Source organism: Trichechus manatus, unplaced genomic scaffold (assembly GCF_000243295.1).
Source record: "Trichechus manatus latirostris isolate Lorelei unplaced genomic scaffold, TriManLat1.0 scaffold00015, whole genome shotgun sequence".
Lineage (NCBI taxonomy): Eukaryota > Metazoa > Chordata > Mammalia > Sirenia > Trichechidae > Trichechus > Trichechus manatus.
Window position 1 is genome coordinate 2,319,434 of NW_004443951.1, and position 23,694 is coordinate 2,343,127.

Here is a 23,694-nt window from a genome sequence, read left to right on the forward strand (position 1 = left end):
CGCTGTGGGTTAGAACCAACTCTACAGCACCTAACAACAACAACAACATAGGGTCGCTATGAGCTGGAATCAACTCAAAGGCACACAGCAACAACAATGATCCCATAGGGTAGTGTGAAAATGGCATGGCACAGGTGTCTGACCTCCTTGTGTAACCTGACAAAGGGGAAGGAGAATCAAGATCAACAGCCCTAGGCTGATTCCTATGAGGTGATGGTCAGACATGCCTCCTCTCTCTAACGTTTTACCAATCCTCTCACCATCTGTCCAGCCCATGGCACTCTCTACTCCTCTGCGGGGTTCAAGAATTTGTTGCAATGGCCACCCAGAAGTCACAAACCATACTCACAGTTATGGAGTTTATTAGGGAAGTAACAGGTTACAACTATTATTCAAATTTACACACCAATCACTCATGCCAAAGATAAAGAAATTGAAGATTTCTGCAGTGTGAAATTGATCAAACATGCAATCAAGATGCATTGATAATTATTGGTGATTAGAATGTGAAAGTTGAAAACAAAACAGAAGGATTGGTAGTTGGAAAATACGACCTTGGTGATAGAAACGACACTGGAGATTGCATGATAGAATTTTGCAAGACCGACGACTTCTTTATTGCAAATACCTTTTTTCACCAACATAAATGGTGACTATACAAGTGGACCTTGCCAGATAGAATACACAGGAATCAAACTGACCACATTGTGGAAAGAGACGATGGAGAAGCTCAATATCATCAGTCAGAACAAGGCCAGGAGCCAATGTGGAACAGACCATCAATTGCTCATATGCAAGTTCAAGTTGAAACTGAAGAAAATTAAAGCAAGTCCATGAGAGCCAAAATACAACCTTGAGTATATCACACCTGAATTTAGAGACCATCTTAAGAATAGATTTGACACATTGAACACTAATGATCGAAGACTAGACAAGTTGTGGGATGACATCAAAGACATCATACATGAAGAACGTAAGAGGCCATTAAAAAGACAGAAAAGAAAGAAAAGACCAAAATGGATGTCAGAAGAGACTCTGAAACTTGCTCTTGAGCATCGAATAGCTAAAGCAAATGGAAGAAATGATGAAGTAAAAGAGCTGAACAGAGGATTTCAAAGGGTGGTTCAAGAAGACAAAGTAAAGTATTATAATGCACTGTGCAAAGACCTGGAATTATAAAAACCAACAGGGAAGAACACACTTGGCCTTTCTCAGGCTGAAAGAACTGAATTAAAAATTCAAGCCCTGAGTTGCAATTTTGAAGGATTCTATGGGCAAAATATTGAAGGATGCAGAAAGCTTCAAAATAAGATGGAAGGAATACACAGAGTCACTGAACCAAAAATAATTTGTCAATGCTCAACCATTTCAGGAGGTGCCATATGATCAAGAACAGATGGTATTGAAGGAAGAAGTCCAAGCTGCACTGAAGGCACTGGAGAAAAACAAGGCTCCAGGAATTGAGGGAATACCAATTGAGATGTTTCAACAAATAGATGCAGTGCTGGAGGTGCCCACTCATCTATGGCAGGAAATTTGGAAGACAGCTACCTGGCCAACTGACTGGAAGAGATCCATATTTGTACCCATTCCAAAGAAAGGTAATCCAACAGAATGTAGAAATTATCAAATAATATCATTAATATCACATGCAAGTAAAATTTTGCTAAAGATAATTCAAAAGTGGTTGCAGCAGTACCTCAGCAGGGAACTGCCAGAAATTCAAGCCGGATTCAGAAGAGGACATGGAACAAAGGATGTCATTGCTGATGTTGGGTGGATCATGGCTGAAAGCAGAGAATACCAGAAAGATATTTACCTGTGTTTTATGACTATGCAAAAGCATTTGACTATGTGGATTGTAACAAATTATGGATAACATTGCAAAGATGGGAATTCTGGAACACTTAATTGTGCTCATGAGGAATCTGTACATAGATCAAGAGGCAGTTGCTCGAACACAGCAAGGGGATACTGTGTGGTTTAAAATCAGGAAAGATGTGCATCAGGGTTGTATCCTTTCACCATACTTATTCAATTTGTATACTGAGCAAATAATCTGAGGAGCTGGACAATATGAAGAAGAATGCAGCATCAGGATTAGAGAAATATTCATTAACGACCTGAGTTATGCAGATGACACAACCTTACTTGCTGAGAGTGAAGAGGATTTGAAGCACTTACTGATGAAGATCAAACACTACAGCCTTCAGTATGGATTACACCTCAACATAAAGAAAACAAAAATCCTCGCCATTGGACCAATAAGCAACATCATGATAAATGGATAAAAGATTGCCATTGTCAAGGATTTCATTTTACTTGGATCCACAATCAATGCCAAAAGGAAGCAGCAGTCAAGAAATCAAATGACATATTGCATTGGGCAGATCTGCTGCAAAAGACCTCTTTAAAATGTTAAAAAGCAAGGGTGTCACTTTGAGGACTAAGATGTGCCTGACCCAAGCCATGATATTTTCAGTCTCCTCATATGCATGTGAAAGCTGGACAATGAAAAGGAAGACCGACGAAGAATTGACGCATTTGAATTATGGTGTTGGTGAAGAATATTGAATATACCATGGACTGCCAGAAGAACAAACAAAACTGTCTTGCAAGAAGTACGGCCAGAATGCTCCTTAGAAGTGAGGATGGCAAGACTTTAACATGTACTTTGGACATGTTATCAGGAGGGTCCAGTCCCTGGAGAACAACATCATGCTTGGTAAAGTAGAGGGTCAGCAAAAGAGAGGAAGACCCTCAACAAGATGGATTGATACAGTGGTTACAACAACGCACTCAAGCATAGCAACAATTGTGAGTATGGCACAGGACCAGGCAGTGTTTTGTTCTGTTGTACATAGGGTCACTATGAGCTGGAACCGATTCAACAGCACCCGGCAACAACAACAACAGGTTACAATTCAAGTTTAAGAATGCCCAGGATACAGTTCCTCATCAGGACAGTCTCTTCTTAGCTGTGCCCGCAAGCAGGTCTCTCTCTGACCCTCAGCCCCTCAGCCTGGCCTCTGATCCACTTGGGCAAGTGTTACAAAGTTCTTCTAGCTCTGCCAGTAAGTACCCAGAGGCACCCTATTCCTCCAGTAAGCCTCAGCCCAAAGGTGCTCAGCTCTAGGATCCATTGGTCAGCGAACCTTGCTCTACCAAGTGCCAGGAGGCACCTTACTCCACCAGCAAGACTCTTGCCTGAAAGCACTCAGCTTTCTTGCTCCATGGGCTGGGAAACCCACCGCTCCGTCTCCTGCCAGTCTCCTGCTTCTGCTGCTGCCATTTCTGTCTCACAGCTTCTTACTCTCTTCAGTGTTACAGCTCTCTCTCTTGGTCTCCTGGTTCCAGGAAGCTTCTCAGTGCAGGGATCCTGGGTCCAAAGGACACACTCCACTCCTGATTTTTCTTTCTTGATGGTAGCAAGATCCTCCCTTCCTGTCTCTGGGATAGCTCATTTTAACCCTATAGGAATGGTATCATGGATCGAATTATCCCCAAAAAATATGTGTACCAATTTGGCAGGGCCGTGATTCCCAGTATGGTGTGATTATTTACCATTTTGTCATCTGATGTGATTTTCCTATGTGTTGTAAATCCTGCCTCTATGATGTTAATGAGAGGGGCTAGGCGGCAGTTATGTTAATGAGGCAGGACTCAATCTACAAGATCGGATTGTGTCTTGAGGCAATCTCTTTTGAGATATAAAGGAGAAAAGTGAGCAGAGAGACAGGGGGACTTCATATTACCAAGAAAGCAGTGCCAAGCGCAGAGCACATTCTTTGGACCCAGGATTCCTCCACAGAGAAGCTCCTAGTTCAGGGGAAGATTGATCAAAAGGACCTTCCTCCAGAGCCAAAAGAGAGAGAAAGCCTTCCCATGGAGTTGACACCCTAAATTTGGACTTTTAGCCTACTTTACTGTGAGGAAATAAATTTCTCTTGTTAAAGCCATCCACTTGTGGTATTTCTGTTATAGCAGCACTAGATAACCAAGACAGATGGCAAAACTGAACAATCCCCTAGTTAGGTTTCCATACATCTTTCTTGCATGGTCCCACCCCCACAAGGGTACCATGAACCTTATTTACATTCTTAGCAAGCTATCCAATCCCCACAAAGACTATAGCTAGAAGGGCCATATTAAGCAATTCCACTGCACACAAGTAGCTATTATCCTGATGTTACAGATGAGAAAACCAGCTTAGAGAGGTCAAGTAACTTGGTTAAGACCACACAGCTAGTTATAAGAGAAGCCATGATTGGAAGCCAGATTTGTTTGACCCCAAAGCCAATGCTTTCTCCATTGACTCTGCTGCTCATGTGCTAGACATTGAGCCCGAGAGTGGGGATGAGAGTGCTTTGAAGAGTGTAAAGAATTAGTCAACTGTGAAGTCTTCATTGCCCGCTATAACCCCAGCTCTTGCTGTATTTTCAGGAGATTAGTTACTTCCAGTTCCCTGGAGAGCTCCTGATGAGGATGTTGAAGATGCTGATCCTTCCACTGGTGGTCTCCAGGTGAGGCGAGTGGCATCTTGGGGCAGGAGGTTTGGCTAGCCCATCTAGGGTGGGGAAGGAATAGAGAATAGATTCTGTAGGTGCCCTGCTCGTGCTATGGGCAGCTGTGCTGCAGCTGTAGCCCCTGGGAGTAGTGTGATTTGGGGGTTTTTATGGGCAGTAGGCTATATTACAGGCATCAGTCATTTCAGTCCCATTCAATGGATGCAGACATTTTCAGTGGACTAAGCAAGTGATTTGGAGTCATATGACATGGCTCTGTCACTGTGGGACCTTGGGCAAATGAGTTCACTTCTTTGTGCCACAGTTTCCTCCCCACTGTAAGATGGGAGTTGCTTTATTCACATTATGATATTATTCAGCTAATATGTATCTGCCTGTTGGGTTCCCTTGAGGCACTCACAGTCCAGGGGTGAAGGCAGATATGAACACAGGTGACTGTGATACATAGAACCCGGGACAGTGAGAGAGACTCCTCCAAGGTAGCTTAGAGCCAGGGTGTTCAGAAATTGCTTCCTGGGGTGGGGGTGGGGGACTCTGTATTGTAAATAGATGCATGGCATGGGAAAAAGATGACTTTGTAGATACTCATGAGATCAAATCATGGCTCAGCTGTGTACGTTACTGGCTGTGTAACCTTAGACAAGTTATCAAACCTCTCTGAGCCCCAATTTTCTCATCTGTAAAATGGGAGTAATATCATCGACCTCGAAGAGTTGTTGTAAGGACTATACGAGACTATACATTTTCTTATGCTAAGCATTCAGGGGGCTGGATCATGGAGTTAGAGAAAGAGATGGTGGGAGATGAAGTTGGAATGTGGGCTGTTGTCTAATTATGAAAGACTTTGAAAGCCAGGCTAAAGTATTCAGACTAGCCAGTAGGGAGAGAGCCATGGGAATTCAGTAAAGAAATCACTTTGGTCCGTAGCACTGATGTGCTGGGTGATCTTAGGCAATCCCCTGCCTTTCCCTAGGTCTCAGTTTTTCCAGATGTGTAATGAGCTGACTGCTCCAGGTGGTGTTTAAGAGCCCTTTGCTCTAAGGCCATCGTTTAGAATCCTCACTTCCCAGGACTCCTCTGCTGGGAAAGAAGTGGACAAGCTTGTGCATCCTGGGGGTGGGGTGGATGTTAGCAGGCTCTGTCACCCACAGGAGTGTCACCAGTCTCCCTAGCATCCCTGCTGCTGAGAATTAAGCCAGCTCCTCCAACCTCTGCCTCTTGTGTGGTGAAGATAATACTCTGCAGGCAAGCCATCAGTTAATGGTACTTTATGCTCCTCACAGGGAGGCTTTGTCAAGCACAGACTGGCTTCTTACAGGCAGCATTTAGGTCTCTCAGGACTCAGCCTTCAAGGCTTTGCTGAAATGCCACCTCCCTCTGGAAGCCTTCCCTGACTCCTTAACCACTCTGGTTTTTGTCTCCTCTTTATGCATCTTTTGAGTCACTGAGTCGGTGAATCTGTCAAGGTCACCAGTGACCTCCACATTTCTAAATCCAAAGGACACTTTCAGTTCTTGCTGTACATGATCTCTCCACAGCTGTTGCTACAGTTGATCATCCTTTCCGAATTGAAATACACTTCTCTATGGCCTTACACTCTGCCTGCTTCTCATCTGCTCTCTACCCTTCTGTCCCAGTTTCTCTCTCTCTATTCTACTGCTAAATGCTGGGGTTTCTCCTGCCTTTTCCCATCCATCCTCAGGGCTTTAACATACCACCCACAAGCTGAACACTCCCACATACAGGTCTCCCTCTCAGAACTCTCCTCTGAGCTCCACACTCTCTCACTTAGCTACCTATTTGGCATCTCCACTTGGATGTCTCAGAAGCATTTCAAACTTAACATAACCAGCTTGAGGTTTTAACCTGCAAGGTAGTTTCTTCTCCTGTTTTCTGCATATCAGTAAATGGCAGTTCCATCTACCAAGTTATTCAGTTCTCCTTGATTAGTCCCTCTCCCTCACAAACAGTTCGCCATCAATTCCAGCTGATTCTTCCCCCTAACTGTAACACAGCTACATCCTCACCACATAGTACCGGGCACTCTCTTCTCGTGCCTGAAATCCTCTGTAACCTAACTGGTCTCCTCGCTTCTGTTCTTGTTCTCCTCCCATCCATTTTCCACCCAGTGTCCAGAATGATCTCTTGAAAAGCCAATTGGGCTGTGTGATTATGTAAAACCTTTCAAGGGCCTAGGAGGCTCTGCATGCTCTGCCCCTGCCTCCCCTCCACCCCCCGCCCCATGACCTCATCTCACACCACACTCACTCCATTCCCACTGACCTTAAGCAGACCAAACCCTTCCCCGTCTCAGGGTCTTCACATGTGCTGTTCCTTCTGCCTAGAACACTCTTCCCCAACATTTTACATCTCCTCCTCCTCTTCTTCCTTCAGATCTCAACTTATATGTCATCTCCTTAGAAAGGCTCTCTCCTCCCACCCCCATTCACCATCACCCTCATTCTCCCTCACCATGCCCGTTCCTTTTTCTCCACAGCACTTACTGTAAGTTGTCATTCTGTAGGTATTCATTTGTTGACCTGTTTATCTCCCACTGGGCCATGTTGTTGTTAGCTGGCAAGTCAGCCCCCAACTCATGGCAACTCCATACACCATGAGACTGAACTAGGGTGATCCATAGGGTTTTCACTGGCTGATTTTTAGAAGTAGCTTGCCATGCCTTTCTTCCTAGTCTTAGTCTGGAAGCTCTACTGAAACCTGTTCAGCATCATAGCAACACACAAGCCTCCACTGACAGATGAGTGGTGGCTGCACTGGAGGTTTATTGGCCAGGAATTATACCCAGTCTCCCTCATGGACGGCAAGAATTCTACCACTGAACCACCGCTCCCTCCTCCCCCATTGGGCCATAAGCTCCATAAAATCAGAGCCAATACTCAGTTGTGGTGCAACTCTGGGTTCTCAGCACCTAGTCAACTGCCGACCACATAGTAGATACTCAATAAATACTTGTCCAATAAATGAATTCGTGAATTCAACAATCATTCGTGGTGCTTTCTGGGTACCTGGTCCTGAGCGCTGCAGATACAGAGATGAGTGAGGTACTGTCCCTACCCTAGGGAGTTCACAGTGGGGAGACTGACAAGACGAACAATTACTGACAGCTAAATCAGTGCATGGCTACCAACTTTTCTGATCAGGGCCACAACAGATGGATCCTGATAGAACAGGAGAAAAACGTGGAACAGAACTCAAATTCTTAAAAAGTCCAGACTTACTGGAATAATTGAAACAAGAGGACTCCCCAAGACTATTGCCCTGAGATACTCTTTAAACCTTAAACCGAAATTATCTCTTGAGGTCACCTTCTAGCTAAATAACACATTGGCTCATAAAATAAAGAATATAACCCATGAGTAATGAGCTCTTTTTAAAAATCATCTATAGCAGACGAAAAGGTCAAAAACTACTCTGAAGCAAAGATGAGAAGGTAAGCGGGCAGGGAATGCAGAGAACTGGAAATGGTACAACCAGAATGGAATGAATGAGAATGACGACACATTGTGAAAAACGAAACCAATATTAATGAATAATTTATGTAGAAATTGTTAAATGGGAGCCTAATTTGCTGTGTAAACTTTCACCTTAAACACAATGAAATGTTATTTTAATAAATAAATCGGTGCATGGGTGGAAGAAGCACAGGACTCTTGCTATGCAGCTTTTACCTCCACCTCCACCCTCTTACCACTCCCCCTCCCCGGAATCAGCCTGGTCACCTCGTTAGTCTCTAAGCATGCCGCATGCTTTCCTGCCTCTGCACCTATGCTCATGCTCTTCCGCCTTCCATGAATGCCTCTCTCCTCTTAATCTAGTTAAGTCCTACCCTATTTAAGGTCCCTGGGTGGCACGAACAGTTTGTAATCGACTACTAACCTAAAGCTTGGTGGCTCAAACCCACGCATGCAGCACCATGGGAGAAAGGCCTGATGAGCTGCTTCTGTAAAGAGTACAGCCCAGGGGGGAAACAAAAAAACACCTATGGGGCAGTTCTACTCTGTAACACATGGGGTCGCCATGAGTTGGAAACAACTTGACAGCAACGGGTTGTTTTTTGTTTATGTTCAGGTCTAGCTAAAGTTTGTGTCTCTTTGAAAGTCTCCCAGCTCCTTGTTTACTGATAACCGCTGATGATGACCTGTGACCGTCACTGACACTGTGACCCTCAGTTGTGCTCAGTATCATCAGCTCAATGAACTCAGGGTCACAGCTGGCATCCCATTATGGGATACAGGCACCTTTTTTTAGCACAGTAGTGACATATATCTGAGCAAATCAATTAGCATGTCTACGTGAGCCCTCCATGGAGAAGGTCATGTGCACAGCAGTGTTTTGCTGTGAAACGCTGGGAGGGGGTCCGGTTCACTTTTCCCCCTTGTTCACACTAACCTCTCCCTGGTGCTCTGTGTAAGAGTTAGGTAGCAGGCTGGAAATCTAATAGAGAAGCTAAGGGAGATGATGAGACGTAAAGAAGTGTGGGCAGTCACAGTGAGGATTACAAGAGGGATTGCAAGACCCTGCGCCTGCCTCCGTCTTGCAGGCGGCGGTCACAGAGACATTTTGTTCCACAGAAAGGAGGCCCAGTGGGCAAGGAGCGGGGCCAGAGGGCCTGAGTTGGAGCCCAGCTCTCTCACTCTCTCCACAATCTGGCATCTTCTAGCTCCTGGGCCTTTATTCTCTAGAATCCACTCCGACTCAGCCCCCAGCTAGGGGCCCTCCTCGGTCACCACAGTCCATCTGTGCGCAACCGACCCTTGGCCAGTTGTGGCTTTGTAAGTCACAGTGAGGGAGGTGAGTGGGCAGCCGGGTGGGTGAGGCTGAGAATCTGCAAGCAAGTCCAGGGGAAGGACAGAGGCTCTGGAGGCACTCTCAGGCTGTGCAAACCTAGTAAGTCATTTAGCATTGGATCCCAGGCCTGGGTGTCCTTAACCTGTAAAACACAAGGAACACCTTCCTGGCAGGGTTATTCTGAGAATTAAATAAGATAATGCACTTGAAGCACAAGTCACATATTTGTTTTTCTAACTTATTAAAGTTTTGTCAGGCTTCTCCAAGGCCCAGCGGAGATGTTTCATGAAGCCCTCCATGAAACATGGAAGTCCTGCAGCCGTCTCCTGGTTCTCTCTGTCTGAGCTATCCCTTTGCTCTGTTTCTGCTCTCAGCCGGCGGCCCCCTTGGGTGACTTCTTCCTCCTTCATGGTTTTAACTAGCACCCGTAGTTTACTTGTCACCTTCTCTGGGAAGTCTCCCTGAACCCAGGCACACTTGGGTGCTCCCTGTCCCCGATACAAACCTGCACTGCAGCCCTTCTCATCTGAGCTGTGCACATCTGCATCCATGGTGGCCTCTGCAGGGGCATGGGCCAAGTCCCACCCATCTCCACAGAACTCACAGTCACCTCGTGCCCAGAGCCATTCCTTCGGTAAAAGAAAAAGTAAACCAAACCAAACCTGTTGAGTCAATTCCACAGGGTTGTTTTTTTGGCTGTAATCTTTATACATCTTTCTCCTGTGGAGTGGCTGGTGGGTTCAAACCACCAGCCTTTCGCTTAGCAGCCAAGCACTTAACCACTGCACCACCAGACCTCTTTATTCTTTGGGTAGTGACAGTCAAAGCCTTGTTTTCCATGAATTCCTAGTGCTTACTGCCTCTTGCTCTTCTCTGCCCCCACATTCCTCCAACCAACCGTCTTCAGCAGTTTCCCATCCAGACAAACACCCTTTGTTTCAAGTAGTTCATAAATTTAGTAACTTCACTGACACTTGGGAGAGAGATCCCAGGTTAGGGTCACGTTTAGAAGTGTAAGTCCTTTAGCCATCTTCTGATGCTCTCACTGCATAACAAATCACCACAAATGTAGTGGCTTAAAACAACACCCATTTATTATCTCACGGTTTCCATGGGTCAGGAGTCTGAGCATGGCTTACCGGGGTCCTCTGCCCCGCGCCTCACAAGACCTCTATCAAGGGGTCAGCTGGGCTTTGTTCTCATCTGGCAGCTGCTGACTAGGGAAGAATCCAATTCCAAGCTCATTCAGGTTGTTGGCAGAAGTCAGTTCCTGAGGCTGTTCGCCTGAGAGCCCCAGCTTCTTACTGGTTGTCAACTGGAGGTCACCCTGAGGTCTTAAAGTTTGCCTGCAGTTCTCTGCCACGAGGCCCTCTCCATGGACAGTTCACGACATGGTCTTTGCTTCTTCCAGGCCAGCAGGATTTCTCACTCTCCTGTCATGTAAGATGGAGTCTTACCTAACATAATGTAATCACGGATGTGACTTCCCATCACCTTTGTCACATTCTGTTGTTAGAAGCAAGTCACAGGTCCCATCCACACTCAGGGGGAGAAGATTATACAAGGGTGTTAATCACTGAGGGTCATCTCAGGGTATGCCCCCCTTTTTCTCTCTCTCTCTCCACCTTCCTTCTCTCTACCCCTACTCCCACGCCAGCCAGAAATCCTGCCCCTTATCCTTCAAAAGTCTCTTCCACTCGTGCTCTGTCCCTGGAGTGGTGGGGTGGATGGGATTGCTGCTCAGCTTCTATTCCAAGTGGTTTGTCAAGGAATTTCTCCTGAATAAGTACTGCTGTCTTGCCATAAAAAGAATTCTGAAGAATAGGATTTTCTCTCTTATGTGATTTCTCATTGCCAGCACAGGGTCTGGTACACAGTAGGTACCTATTGAATGCTTACTAAATGAATAAAGAGCAGTGGGAAGCCAGTTGAAGCAGAGTTCAGGGGAAGTTCCATGACCAACATTTGAACTGAGCCTTGTAGGACGGTTAGGAGTTGTCTTTTAAAGAAGTTTTTGTACTTCAAAATATTACATAAGCAAATGACAAACATTTTAGATAACAGAGAAGAAAAAAAACTTCCTATCATCTCACAACCCTAATTCTGCCACTTGAATTCTTTTTTTTTTTTTTTTAATAAATATTTGTTCCTATTATTCTTACTAGTTAATTCACTGGGTCCAGGGTGTGGTCCTTGGCTGGCTGGTTCAGAAGCTCAACCTCGTCTGGGCACCAGAGTTGGTCAGGCCTGTCCTCTTGATGTTGGCAAGAGACGACCAAATAGACCAAATGCCAATTTATTCATCTGCAGAGATAAATATAATTTCCCAGGAGGATAGATGCACACAGAATCTGGTCAGAACATTTTCCCTGTAGCTTCACTACATGGGTGACCCACTGGTTAAGTCTGTTTGCTGGCTGGCTAATTTAATTATATAACCATTGTGACTCTGGGGCTGGGGCTGCCACCTGCCCTTATAGTGGAATTCCATCACATGTGCATTTAACTTAAGTGAATTCAATTACAGATGCTCTGAAAAGAATTTAAATGAGGCAGGAGATTCCCCACTTCAGGGAGCTATCCCCGCACCCGCCCCGGCCCCGGATTGTACTGCGAGAGAGGAGGGTCTGCTGTCCCTCAGCCAGTCTCTGTTCCCATGCGCCTCTCAGATGGGAGCATCTCACTGCAGCTCTGATTCTAGGGCACGAAGAGAGGTGCTTTTTTTAGATATACTTAGCCTCTAAGCGTATGCTGACTGCTTCATCTGGCGTTCACCTAAGGAAACAGCAACGTATTCCAAAGCTGGAAGGAAAACTGTCTTGAATGAACTTTACAAAACAGTATCTCCTGAACTTTACAGGCAACTTAAGGGACTTGGAAGGGTAAATTTAATTATGCTGGTTTTTGCTTTTGTACTGCCTTGAGAACTGAATATGCTGAATATGGTCCTTATTGTTGTTGTGTGCCATTGAGTCAATTCTGACTCATAGCAATCCTATAGGATGTGGTAGAACTGCCCCATAGAGTTTCCTAGGCTGTAATCTTTATGGGAGCAGATCTCCAGGTCTTTTCTTCCACGGAACCGCTAGTGGGTTTGAACCGACCTTTCAGTTAGCAGCCAAGCACTTAACCTTCGTGCTGCCCGGGATCCTTGTAATATGGTCCTACTCCTCTGTGTAAGCAGGAAATTCAGTGTCTTCCCCTTGAGGCCTCCACCGCATTGGCCGGGGTCAACTTTTTTCATACAGCAGAAGCTTCTGGTGCCAGGTGGATAAAGGCAGATTTGGAACATCTGATCCTGCCATTAGGCGTTGCTCTGGTACCTTCCACATGGTGTTGCTGTTGAACACAGGTCCTGTATAGTCTGGCAAAAGCCTTCACACTGTCCCTTGCAAGTTCATATCCTTGCTCAGGCCACAGAAGATGCCCTGCTCTAGGCTTCTAGATCACACCCAAGTGCTCAATCATTGTTCCTCACAGCAGCCTCAGTCATAACCTGCTGAGCTTAGCTCTATGGGAGTTGAACCTACTCTCCTTTCCCTCCTGGTGGTTTAGCCCTGAGGACCTTTAGTGCCAACAGATGGTGGTCATGGGCACTCTGGTGTACCCTGACACCAACTTCAAGCCACAGGGAGCAGGGCTTGGGGTCTTAGTCTCTTCTTTCTCAGAAGCCCCCTGAGCTGCTCATGCACATTGCTGCACTTTTCCATAACTTTGCAGATCTTGCAGTCTCAAGGAGGGGAGCTTCCTTCAAGCCACAAAAGGGTCTCCCTTTCCCAGGGACGGCGCATGCCTTCTCACCTTATATTTGCCATTTGAATGTTTCTTCTCAAATAAAATCACTGCAAGGGGCACTTGATGTCTCTACCAGTGAACATGTATGCCGCTGGCAAAATTTATCCATCAGACTAATGGTCTTGTGGATAGGACCTACCACAGCCTCATAGGAGTCATGTCCTTGAACCAGGCCCTCTCTCCCCTGGTTGGTGCTTGGATGGGTGCTGAGTGGTTTGCCACCCTCAGCTCTATCTTCTGGGCTTCTACCACTGACTGATCCCATACTAATTATACCTTCTTTCTTTAGGAAAGTCATGTCTTTTGGACCTGGGATCCCTCCTTTCCCATTATCTCCTAGTAATGTCACTTACTGCTACTCTGACCTCTTTTGCTTTTAATTTATAGTTTAACCCAAAAAGTATTAGCAACCTTCTGCTCCTTTAAGTCCTGGGAGGAGACCTTATTATTAAAACCAGTTGCCACTGAGTTGATTCAGGCTCCTGGAGACCCTATGTGTTTCAGAGTAGAACTGCACTCCATAGGGTTTTGAATGGCTGTGACTTTTTGGAAGTAGATCACCAGGCAGGCCTTTCTTACAAGGTGCCTCTGGGTGGATTTCAACAGCAAACCCTTTAGTTAGTAGCCAAGTGCTTAGCCGTTTGCTCCACCCAGGGACTCCTACCTTACTATTACTTCTGCAAAAATAAATCTGCACCCTGGGTGGTGCTTCCACTCAACATGATATCTCAAGGATTATCTATGCTGCAACCTCATCTTTGTAATCCTGTTTCGTTCTTCCTCTCAGGGATTGGAGCAGAGTTTGCAGCACCCCGTTCCTAGCACCAGGCACTTAGGATGCTGCTGACAACACTGTTGGGGCACCACTGTGCCCCAGGACTCTGGATTCACCTCAAGTCCTGTTATTTACCACAGACTTAGCCTCAGCCATAACATGGACACAATGCAGATTTACAAAGCAGCTCCCAGAAGATGCTTTTTATGTGGCCTAGGATGGCTCCCACTGAGGCTGGAGCTGCTTCTAGCCTTGAGAAGTCAGCTGAGCCTTGTTTTCACACATTCCCAGACAAGAGCAACAGAGGGAACCAGGGGTGGGTCAAGCCAACATCTGGATCCAGCTAGGGCCTCCAATTCTCCACTTGCTTTTTACCAAACCCTCTTCTCCCCTCGTTCTTGATTTTCTTAAACCAGGCATCATTCAAGGAAAACTGAATCCATGTGTTTGTGATTCACTGATGCTGAGCATGGCAGAGTGTTTTGTAAGCTCCACATCATTACAAAACAAGCCAAGTGTGTGAGAGAGTTTGTGTGTGAATGTGTGGTGTGTGTCTTTGTATGTATGGTGTGGGGTAGGGGGCTGTGTGTATGTTCCTGTGTGTAGATTGTTTTCCTTTCTAGTTCTTATAAGCATTTTAAACTGATTTTTCTTAGAATCAGGAAATCATGTTTGGCAAAGGAACTCAACGCTCCCTTCCCCCCTTCCTAAGGAACTCTAGTTTGGCAGAAAACTCCCAAACACCCACGTTCTAATTTATTGGAGATAGTCCTGGACCAGGCAGCCATTGAAGTCTGGTTTGGGAGCCAGTGTGCAGGGGGCAGGACAGGCAGTGAGGGGAGGAGGCAGAAAGAGTGGGCAGCCAGAGGTCCCAGTTTGGTGCAGCCTGTGCTTTTGGACCCTGCCCTTGAATCCATGGGGCAGCCATTCTTAGCAGCAGCTCTACTGGACCTTCTGATGGGAACCCTGGGATCTGTCTTTGGCCCTCTTGCCCAGTCAGATGACTGCCTCACTCATCAAGAGAGGAAATATAGCCGAGCTGTGGGCCATGGGTGGGGTCAGACCTTCAGCCTAGTGGCTCCAAAAAGCTCCCAGATTTTACCACTCATCACAGACTCCCATGCTCTTCTCTTCCAGTTAGACAGTTCCTACTCATCCTTCAAGGATCCATTCAGCTGCAGCCTCCTCTGGGAAGCCTACCCTGATTCCCAGGCTGGGCAGGACTCTGCTTCAGGCCTCTCCCAATCACAGCCATGATCCAGGGTTGTGTGTTGTCCAGCTGTCAGTCTCCCACCCACTGGGCCATGAGCTCCTTGAGGACCACAAATCCACTTCATTCTTTTCTGGGACTTCACAGCACCCAAAGCGGGTGTTCAGCAGAGTGCAGGGAAGGGACATATCTAAGTCTGAGGAAATGTGTGTGGTTCTTTGAAAGCTCCTTCTGTCTTCCTCTGTGGACAGCCACTACACTGGAGAGGCTCCTTCCACCCGAGGAGAGTCTCCTTCCACTCGGGGAGAGGCTCATCCCACCCTGGGAAAGTCTCCTTCCACCCGGGGAAAGGCACATCCCACCCGAGGAGAGTCTCCTTCCACCTGGGGAGAGTCTCCTTCCACCCAAGGAGAGGCTCTTTCACCTGGGGAGAGGCTCATCCCGCCCGAGGAGCGTCTCCTTCCACCTGGGGAGAGGCTCCCAAGGGCAGGCCCTGCCTGAGCTTTGTGGGAGTAGACACAGGAGCACTGCTGGAGAGGGCAGGGGGCTAAAGACCTGTGTTCCTATATGCTCTGGGGTCTTTTCCACTTTTTCTTCCCTTTGTCTGCTCCTTCTCTTTGGAGCAGGGGTTCCCTAACCAAGGCATGTTGGCCCTGCTGGTAAGCAGTGTCATGACATGTATCCCAAGGAAGCTGTTACTAGTAATGGAGACAACAGCCTGCAGCTGTAGAGCAGAGTGACAGCCGTCCCTGGACACACTCTGCTCTCTTGCATCTGGCACTCTTGGCCACATAGGAGAGAAAGGGTAGTGGCTCAGCTCACATGGAGTTGGGAATTAGGCCTGACCCTTATTATGCTTGGGAATGCAGCCTTCATGGTGGGAAAATGGTGAGCTCTCTGAGGGCTGCAGCTGCAGCTCCTCCAGTGTTTGCTTTTGATTCAGTTCAAGCTTGTTATTTGTACAAGTCCTGATTGGATCAAACACCCTCAGGGCCTGGAAAGGAGGGGTCTTCCGCGAGCAGGTGGGGATATCAGGGCAGTAGGGTCCAACCAAGCCCATGCCTGTCTCTGCGCTGCCCCTTCCTCCTTCCTCTCTCCTGAACTCTGAGCCCCGGTCTCTCCCCATCGTTCTTCCTTGCAGGGAGCATTTTGGTCTGTGTTTCTAATAAGCACTTTCTAATAAGCATAATTAACCCACAACAGAGAAGGCTGACTTGAGATAGTGAGTTCCCTGTCCTCTGAGGTACGTAAACAGAGGCAGGGGAGACATTTCTGCCTTTGGAAGGGGGTTGCTGGGACCAGATGACACAGACTTTAGCTGAGTGGGAGGCTGGACAGGGCATTCTGCCTCAGGTCTTAGAGTTGGCTTGGGGGTTGGGGGTGTGGCAGAGCCATCTGGGAAGCATAACTCAGCACTAATGTGGCACTTGCTGGGCCTGTCGCCTGCTGGGGGAAGAAGTTATGTCATGATGCTTGGAAGGGCCGAGGTGCTCCTCTCCCCCAGATACCTCCTTCCTGCCGCCTGTCAGTGGACTGCCTGCAGCTGCCTTCCAGGGGCAGCCTGGGAGAGCCCCTGACTAGGTCAGCCGAGGCTACAGCAAGGGCTTGGCCACGGGTCTTGGGGCTCCTTCCTGTTTCTCAGTCCTCCCAGTGCCAGAAGTTGTGACTGGATGTTATGCTAGTAGATCAGGGTTTGAATCTACTTACTCATTGTGTGACTTTGGCAAGTTTCTTGCACACCTCCAGTGACTGGGGATTCACTGCCTCTCAAGATGGTCTTTCCAGAGCACTGTTAGAAAGTGACCCCTCAAGCTGAGCTGAGATCTGTTTCCCCACCAATCTCAGCGTTTGCCGGATCTACCCTGCTACAGGCTCCACAGCCCCTGCGCCTTCAGCTCTTCCCCCAGGCCTGAGTCTCTGTCACCCTCCACCTACCCCAGCTGCCCTCTGTGGGATGCACCCCACCTCTCCTGTCCCTTTCCAGGGGGCCTCAACATCAGGGCAGGTCAATGACCTTGTCCCCTAGTTCCCCGGGCTTCTGGCCCCACAGTCTGAGGTCCACCCGTCTTTTGGCAGTCCCATTCCCCAGGTGACTCACCAAGCTGGCAGCAAACAAAACCCCAAAGTCCCCTTTCCACGTGCTGCTGCTGCAGCCCAGTCTCCCCCCTCCCGCCCCTTGCTTGTTCTCTCCAAGCCATTGAAGCCAAGCTTGGCGCAACATGTGTCCATGTTCAGTTTCATCATGTCAGAGTTGGCACATGGTCCCAGCCTGCTGGGGTTTGCTTAGATCCTAATTACCTCCGACACATTAGCAGCTCCTCCCAGCTCCCTGGCATCCGTAGAACTGGTCCACATGCTGTCAGTGGCCTTGTCCAAGCCATTGTTCAAAATGGCCCGGAAAGAGAGGGCTGAAAGTAGAGGCCTGAAACACCCCTCTAGAGACCTCTTCCAGGTTCTGTTCACTCAAAAAGCCCACTGCCTATGAATAGTCATTTGACTCCCCGGGCCATCACCAAGCCCCCATCCGTCCCCAAAGGTTCTGGTGCCAACTGCTTCAATGTCATACAGACCCGCAGTGCCAGGGTGCCCCCTAAACCTGCCGAGGGGACCAAGGCTGTCCAGGTGACTTGTTCTCAGGGCGCCTTCAGTGAACCCTCACTCACCAGGGCTCACAAGTCGTCCTTTTAACCATCTGGTCTAGAATTTCACCTGGGTTTAACATCACACGCATCAGCAAACCTGCACCCAGGCCTATCCCAGACTCTGGGCTCTGAGGACCTAGAACTGAACAGACTCAGCCCTGCCCTGGAGGAGCTCACAGTCAGCTGAGGAAGGCAGTCACAGAACAGATGATGATGACACAGAGGGAATAACTGAAACATACTGATTGGAATCTATGTACCAGGCACTATCCTAAGCCAGGGTTAACTTTACATTTAACCCTCACGATAAACCCATGAGAAAGTTACCATCATTATCGCCATGGTCCTCCAGCGGAAACTGAGGCACATGGAGGCTCAGTCACTTGCCCAAGGGCTCCCACCCAGCTCTTAAGGGATGCGTGCAGGAGCACATAGGAGCTGCCTAGCTGGGGCTCAGGGAGGCCTTCCGAGAGAGGAGGGGCCTGAGTTGAGACTAGAGAGATGAGAAGAGACGACGGAAAAGGAAAAGCAGGGAAGGTAGGGCAAAGGATTGGGGTCCTCGGTGTTTGCTGCTTGACTTAGCACACTCTCCCTGCCAGTCTGAGGTCCACCCGTCTTTTGGCAGTCCCATTCCCCAGGTGACTCACCGAGCTGGCAGCAAACAAAACCCCATTCAGTGGCGAGGGGCAGGCAGAGTGCCAGTCTAACCAACAGGGAAGCTCGGGGTGCTCTGGGCCCCATTGCCTGGGGGTAGGGAGAGATGCGGCCTGTCAGGAAAGGCCTCCCAGAGGAGGTGTTGTCTAAACTGACCTAGGGGAAAGGCAAATGGGAATTCATCAGGTTGGGGGACAGAGCGCAGGGTGGGTAGAGCATTCCAGATAGAGGGAACAACCAGTGCAAAGGTGGTTCAAGAAGCAGCAGGGAGACCAGTGTGGCCGGAGAGACCAGGAGGAGAGGGAGTCAGGCCACCCTGGACCCAAGGCCAGTGAAGAAGTTTGGACGGTTCCTGAGGGTGTTGGGGAACCACCAAAGGACTTTAGACTGGGGTTGGAGGCACCCAGAAGCCTGGGCAGCCTGTCCACTCTCCACAGTGAGGTGTGCAAGACAGCAGTGGGCAGAGCCTTAGGCGAGCCACTTCCAATCCCACCCCACCCCTTTGTAACCAAAGGGCAGATGGCCAAGCTCCCAGAGCCTTCCCATGTAAGATGGGATCATGATACCCACCTCAGGGGTTGGTGTGAGAACTAGGTGAGTGTCAGTGAGTGGCCATTTTCTCCCTCCTGGAAGAGTCTGCAGCCGCCACCTCCTTTCCCCAACTCCCGCAGATGGAACAATCACCAGACTGAAACAGGCTGGGCCCCGGGAGCCCAGCTGACTCCTCACTGCCTCCCTGGGTTAATGTCTCTAATCACCGCCATCTCTTAATCCACAATGCCTGGGTCTCTGAGTGGTGGCCAGATGGAAGGAGTTCCAGACCTCTAGGCTCCCTGAGCCTCTACCCTGGGGCCTTTGGGGGCCTTGGGCTTCCAGTATCACCCAGCCAGGCCTGAGAGTGGGGAGGCAATGTTACCTATTCATAAGCCACAAATCCAGAAGCAATATTTGAGGTCATCTTCATGCAATCTCCCACTCAATCTGGAGGCCTCACTCTAGCATCTCAACAGGTGTCCATCCAGGTTCTACGTGAATACTTCCAAAGATGGGGAGCTCACCACCACAAATCTGAGGACGGTAGCCATGGCGTAGGTAGTAAACTCTGAGAGTTAAACTCAACAGGCATTACATGACCTGGATCATGTTAAAATCATGGTTAGACAAAACCAGAAGGCCTTTTTTTTCCTACAGGAGTTTAACCAGCTCTGTACCACAGCCATTGTAGCGGAGGGGGAAACCCCACAGAGTTCTGAATCAGAAATCCTATTCTGGTCTTGACTCTACAGTTTACCAGCTGAGTGGCTTGGCCAAATATTTCTGCTTCCCTGAGCTTTATTTTCCTTATCCGTAGCTCAGAACGGCGCTTGTCCAATATGGTAGCAGTCACTAGCTACTGAGCACTTGAAATGTGGCTAGTGCAGCTGAGAAACAACTTATAATTTCATTTAATTAATTTAAATTTAAAACCCAAGCATTGTAAAAATTCTTATATTGATTATACGTTGAAATGATAGTATCTTGGATATACTTGTTTAAATAAAGTATATTATTAAAATATGCTTTATTCTAATTTCACCTGTTCCTTTTTACTGTTTTAATGTGACTACTGAAAATTTAGAATTTCAAATGTGGCTCACATTATAATTCTGTTGGGTAGCACTGACTTGGAAGGTTGTTTATGGATCAAATGAGGTGGACGTTCAGGTGTAAAGCTGAACAGTAAAGCTCCAAACAAATTATGGTTTCTGTGGCTGCCTGGTACTTGAGGGTTGTGGTTCCCGTCACACAAGGAAGACATGCTTATCCTAGAAATAACAGAGAACATGGAGAAATATTAAAAATAAAAAAATTGCCCGTAACTCCACCATCCAAAGGACACCTCCTGTTAAACTTTCTAGGGATTTCTTTTCTGTCCATGTCCATGTAACCTAATGCTCCCCCACCACCAAGTACCCTGCCCTAGCTTGCTGGTTCTCAGAAAGTTTACTTTAACTGCTTGACCCTAAAGGCTCATGCCACAAGAAGCCCCCACCAGCCAGATGGCCACATGATGGGACCTCAGACCTCCTTTCTTGTAACTGTGGATTTTGGGGGTGGGGCTGGCTGAAAGGAATCCATGCCTCCTGCCCTCCCTGTCCTTAGCTCTTATTCTTGGCCTCTGCGATGGCCTACTGGTCACTCTGACACTGCCTGGGTGGGGCGGTCTGCTCTGTCACCTATTGCTTGCCATTCTCTCCCCATCTCTGCTGCTCACCAACAGGAAAACCCTTCCCGTTACTGAGGGGGCTGGGGTCCAGAGCAGAACCCAGGTGGTGAAATTCTTTCCATTCATCAGCACTCTCCTTTACAGAGCCATGGGTTGCTCCAGGGGCTGAATCAGGATAGGGCCAGGGGCCCTCTCTTGCCATGTTAAGACCCGTGGTCCCTCCCTTCCCCCCTGAGTCAGCACCAGCCCTGTGTTGGACCTCTCCCACAGGAGGCCTTCTTCATTAACACCCCTCTTCTGCACAATCCCTCAAACACTCTACGTCTGGACCACGAATTGGGAGAGATCTCCTTCCCATGAGGTTCCAGGGCTCCCTGCAGAGCTACAAATTATCTTATAATTTGCTTTTTCTGCTTAACACAGGGCTGGATTCCCCAATAAACAAAGTACACATGGGCTGATTTGTATTTACTAATCTGTAGTGAATATGGGTTTCACCACACAATGTGAAATCGTTCACTACAGATTAGTTAGTAAACACAAGGAAGCCCGTGCATACCTTGCTTAATGTAAGCCAATGCATACCTGGAGCCCTGGTAGCACAGTGGTTAAGGGCTACAGCTGCTAACTAAAAGGTTGGCAGTCCGAATCCACCAGCCGCTCCTTGGAAACCCTATGGGGCAGTTCTACTCTGTCCTGTAGAGTCGCCATGAGTCGGAATCCACTCAGTGGTAATGGGTTTGGTTTGGTTTTTGGTATGCATACCTTACTTACTGGTTAATCTGCCTCTGACTTAATGTCAGGCTGGGAACGTCTTTCCCATGGCTACTTAGAACCCCATCACATAGACCCCATAGTAACTTTTTACCTAATCCACATCGATGACTTCTTAGGTTGTTTCCAGGTTTTTGCTCTTACAAACACTGCATCCATGACCCTCCTGGTAAACTTTGTTCCCACCCTGTACACTTGAGGAATTCTTAGCTCTCCCTTCCCAGACGTCCAGCAAATTCTGCTAGATGAGTTGTGCTGAAGCACCTCAAGAACCCTGTCCCCTCCTCCCCTCAGTGTCTCCTCAGTGGCCCTGAGCCTGGCGTTCAAGGCCACCCCCGTCTTGAGCTCAGTCTATGTTCTCTGTCCCATCTATCATTGCTCCTCAAATATGACCTGAGCTCTGACCACATTAAACAGCCCAGTGTTCTCCAACTTTCCAGTCTCCTGGCCTCCCCAGTTGCTTCTGCTGTCCCCCTGCCTAGCATATCCACTCTATTTCCTAATCTTCCAGGAACTAACTCAAATGCCATCTCCTCCAGGAAGCCCTCCCTAACTCTCCTAGCTAAAGTGATCCCTCCCTTCCTTATGGTACTGATGGGTCTACCTTGTCCAGTGTTTTCTTGGTGCCCATTATGTCCAAAGTGTTATATCTGTCTCTAAGGGTGGATTATCCAATGGTCAAGGTAAATACGATGCTTACCTTGCTTACCAGATCATTTGTAGTGAACAATTTCACGTTTTTCACCACATCAAAGATTCTGCTTCTAGCTATGGCTGACATCTGCCTCTCTCCCAACCCCACAGCACCTTCCTACAGAATCAAAGCCTCTTTTCAAATTTGCAGTCCCTGACAGGGACAGATGAGCCAATAAGCCAGGTAAGCACGGGCTTACTTGTGCTTACTAATCATAGTGAACAATTTCGCATGGGTTTCGCCACATGATGGGACAGATAATCTGCCCCTGTCTGTCTCCCTCCCCACCCCCTGCCAGACCAGGGACTCCTGAGGTCAGAGACAATTCTGATTTCTTTCTGTGGGCACAGGGCATGGCACAAGTGGGTATGCTCTAAAGGTTTGAATAAAGACATGGATGAAAGAGGGCAGGACTGGGGTCAGGGCCTGAGTTCTGGTCTGAATGGTCACTAGTGTTCTGTGTGACCTCAGGCAGGTCCACTCCCACCCTCAGGGCCATGGCTTCCCTGTGGCCAAGATGGTAGGACTTGACTGTGGGGAACTCTTCTGTGGTCAGAGGAATGCTTGGATCTGGTCTGGGGTAATCTGTCTCATGAATAATGATTCCAGTGTGCCCCTCCCCAGGCTGAGCAATCCCATTATGAGCCCTTCAGGATTTATGTCCAAGACCCACCCTAAGCCCGTCACTAACATATGGCGTCCTGGCAGATGAGGGTGAGTGGAGATTGTAAACATGGACTCCAGTCATTCACTCCTTCGTTCAGCAGTGTTACCAAGCTGTGCTCTGAGCCAGCTCTGAACCCAGCATTGACTCAGACCCAGGGCCAGTCCTGGAGACACTTCAGGAAGCAATCAGCAACTCAGCGAGGCGGGCGCTGGGGCAGAGGGAAGCTCGGGGGTGTGGGAGCTCAGAGAAGGGGCCGTCACCAGCCTGGGGGGCAGGGAAGGCTTCCTGGCGGAGGGAGCCCTTAAGCTGTGTCTTAGCGGAAGAGCACGCCTCTGCAGCAGCCAGCAGAGAAGAGAAGGACACTGGCAGCAGCACTTACAGCCTGGGATGGGGAGGCCTCTGTGCTCAGCCCCGATGCTGGAGGCTGCCTGCCTTCACGTAGCCTGTTGATAAAAGGAGCTTGCAGGATGGATTATCCACTCTTGTTTACATGATTAAAACCAGACAAATACTTCCTTTATCTGAGAGAGTGAAAGGGCTTTAGGGAAAAATCCTTTTGGCAGCAAAGCAAAGCACAAGCATTCCCTTAATTAATGTTTCACCCACCCACCCCCAACAGCCATAGAACAGTGGCCTTGGGGCTGGGAGGGAGGTTAAGGGGAGGGAAGGAGGAGCCCAGGTCAGGGTAGCCAAGGATGGGGAGCAGCTGAGAGGAGAGAGATTCACAAGCCCCCTCAACACAACCTCCTAGGAGTCAGCCAGACACTAACCCAAGATGGCCACAGGGTGGCACCTCTCAGAGAAAATCTCACCGTGATCCCATTTCATAAACAGGGATTCTGAGACCAAAGATGTGGGAGTGACTTGCTTGTCCAAGGTCACGTAGCCAGTTGACAGAGCTAGGGCTAGGTCCCAGGCCATCAGCTCCCAGCCCAGTGCTCT

General features: G+C 48.3%; 1 protein-coding gene across 4 annotated transcripts in view; it reads left to right on the forward strand.

The window, feature by feature from the left end:
* SLC1A7 (solute carrier family 1 member 7) overlaps positions 1-23,694 on the forward strand; it is a 54,297-nt gene that overhangs the window by 7,861 nt on the left and 22,742 nt on the right. For all 4 annotated transcript variants that reach the window (XM_004371721.3, XM_004371722.1, XM_023727056.1 and 1 more), the window contains exon 2: positions 4,444-4,523. In XM_004371721.3, the coding sequence (XP_004371778.1) occupies positions 4,444-4,523 (80 nt within the window). The remainder of the gene's footprint in view (positions 1-4,443; positions 4,524-23,694) is intronic.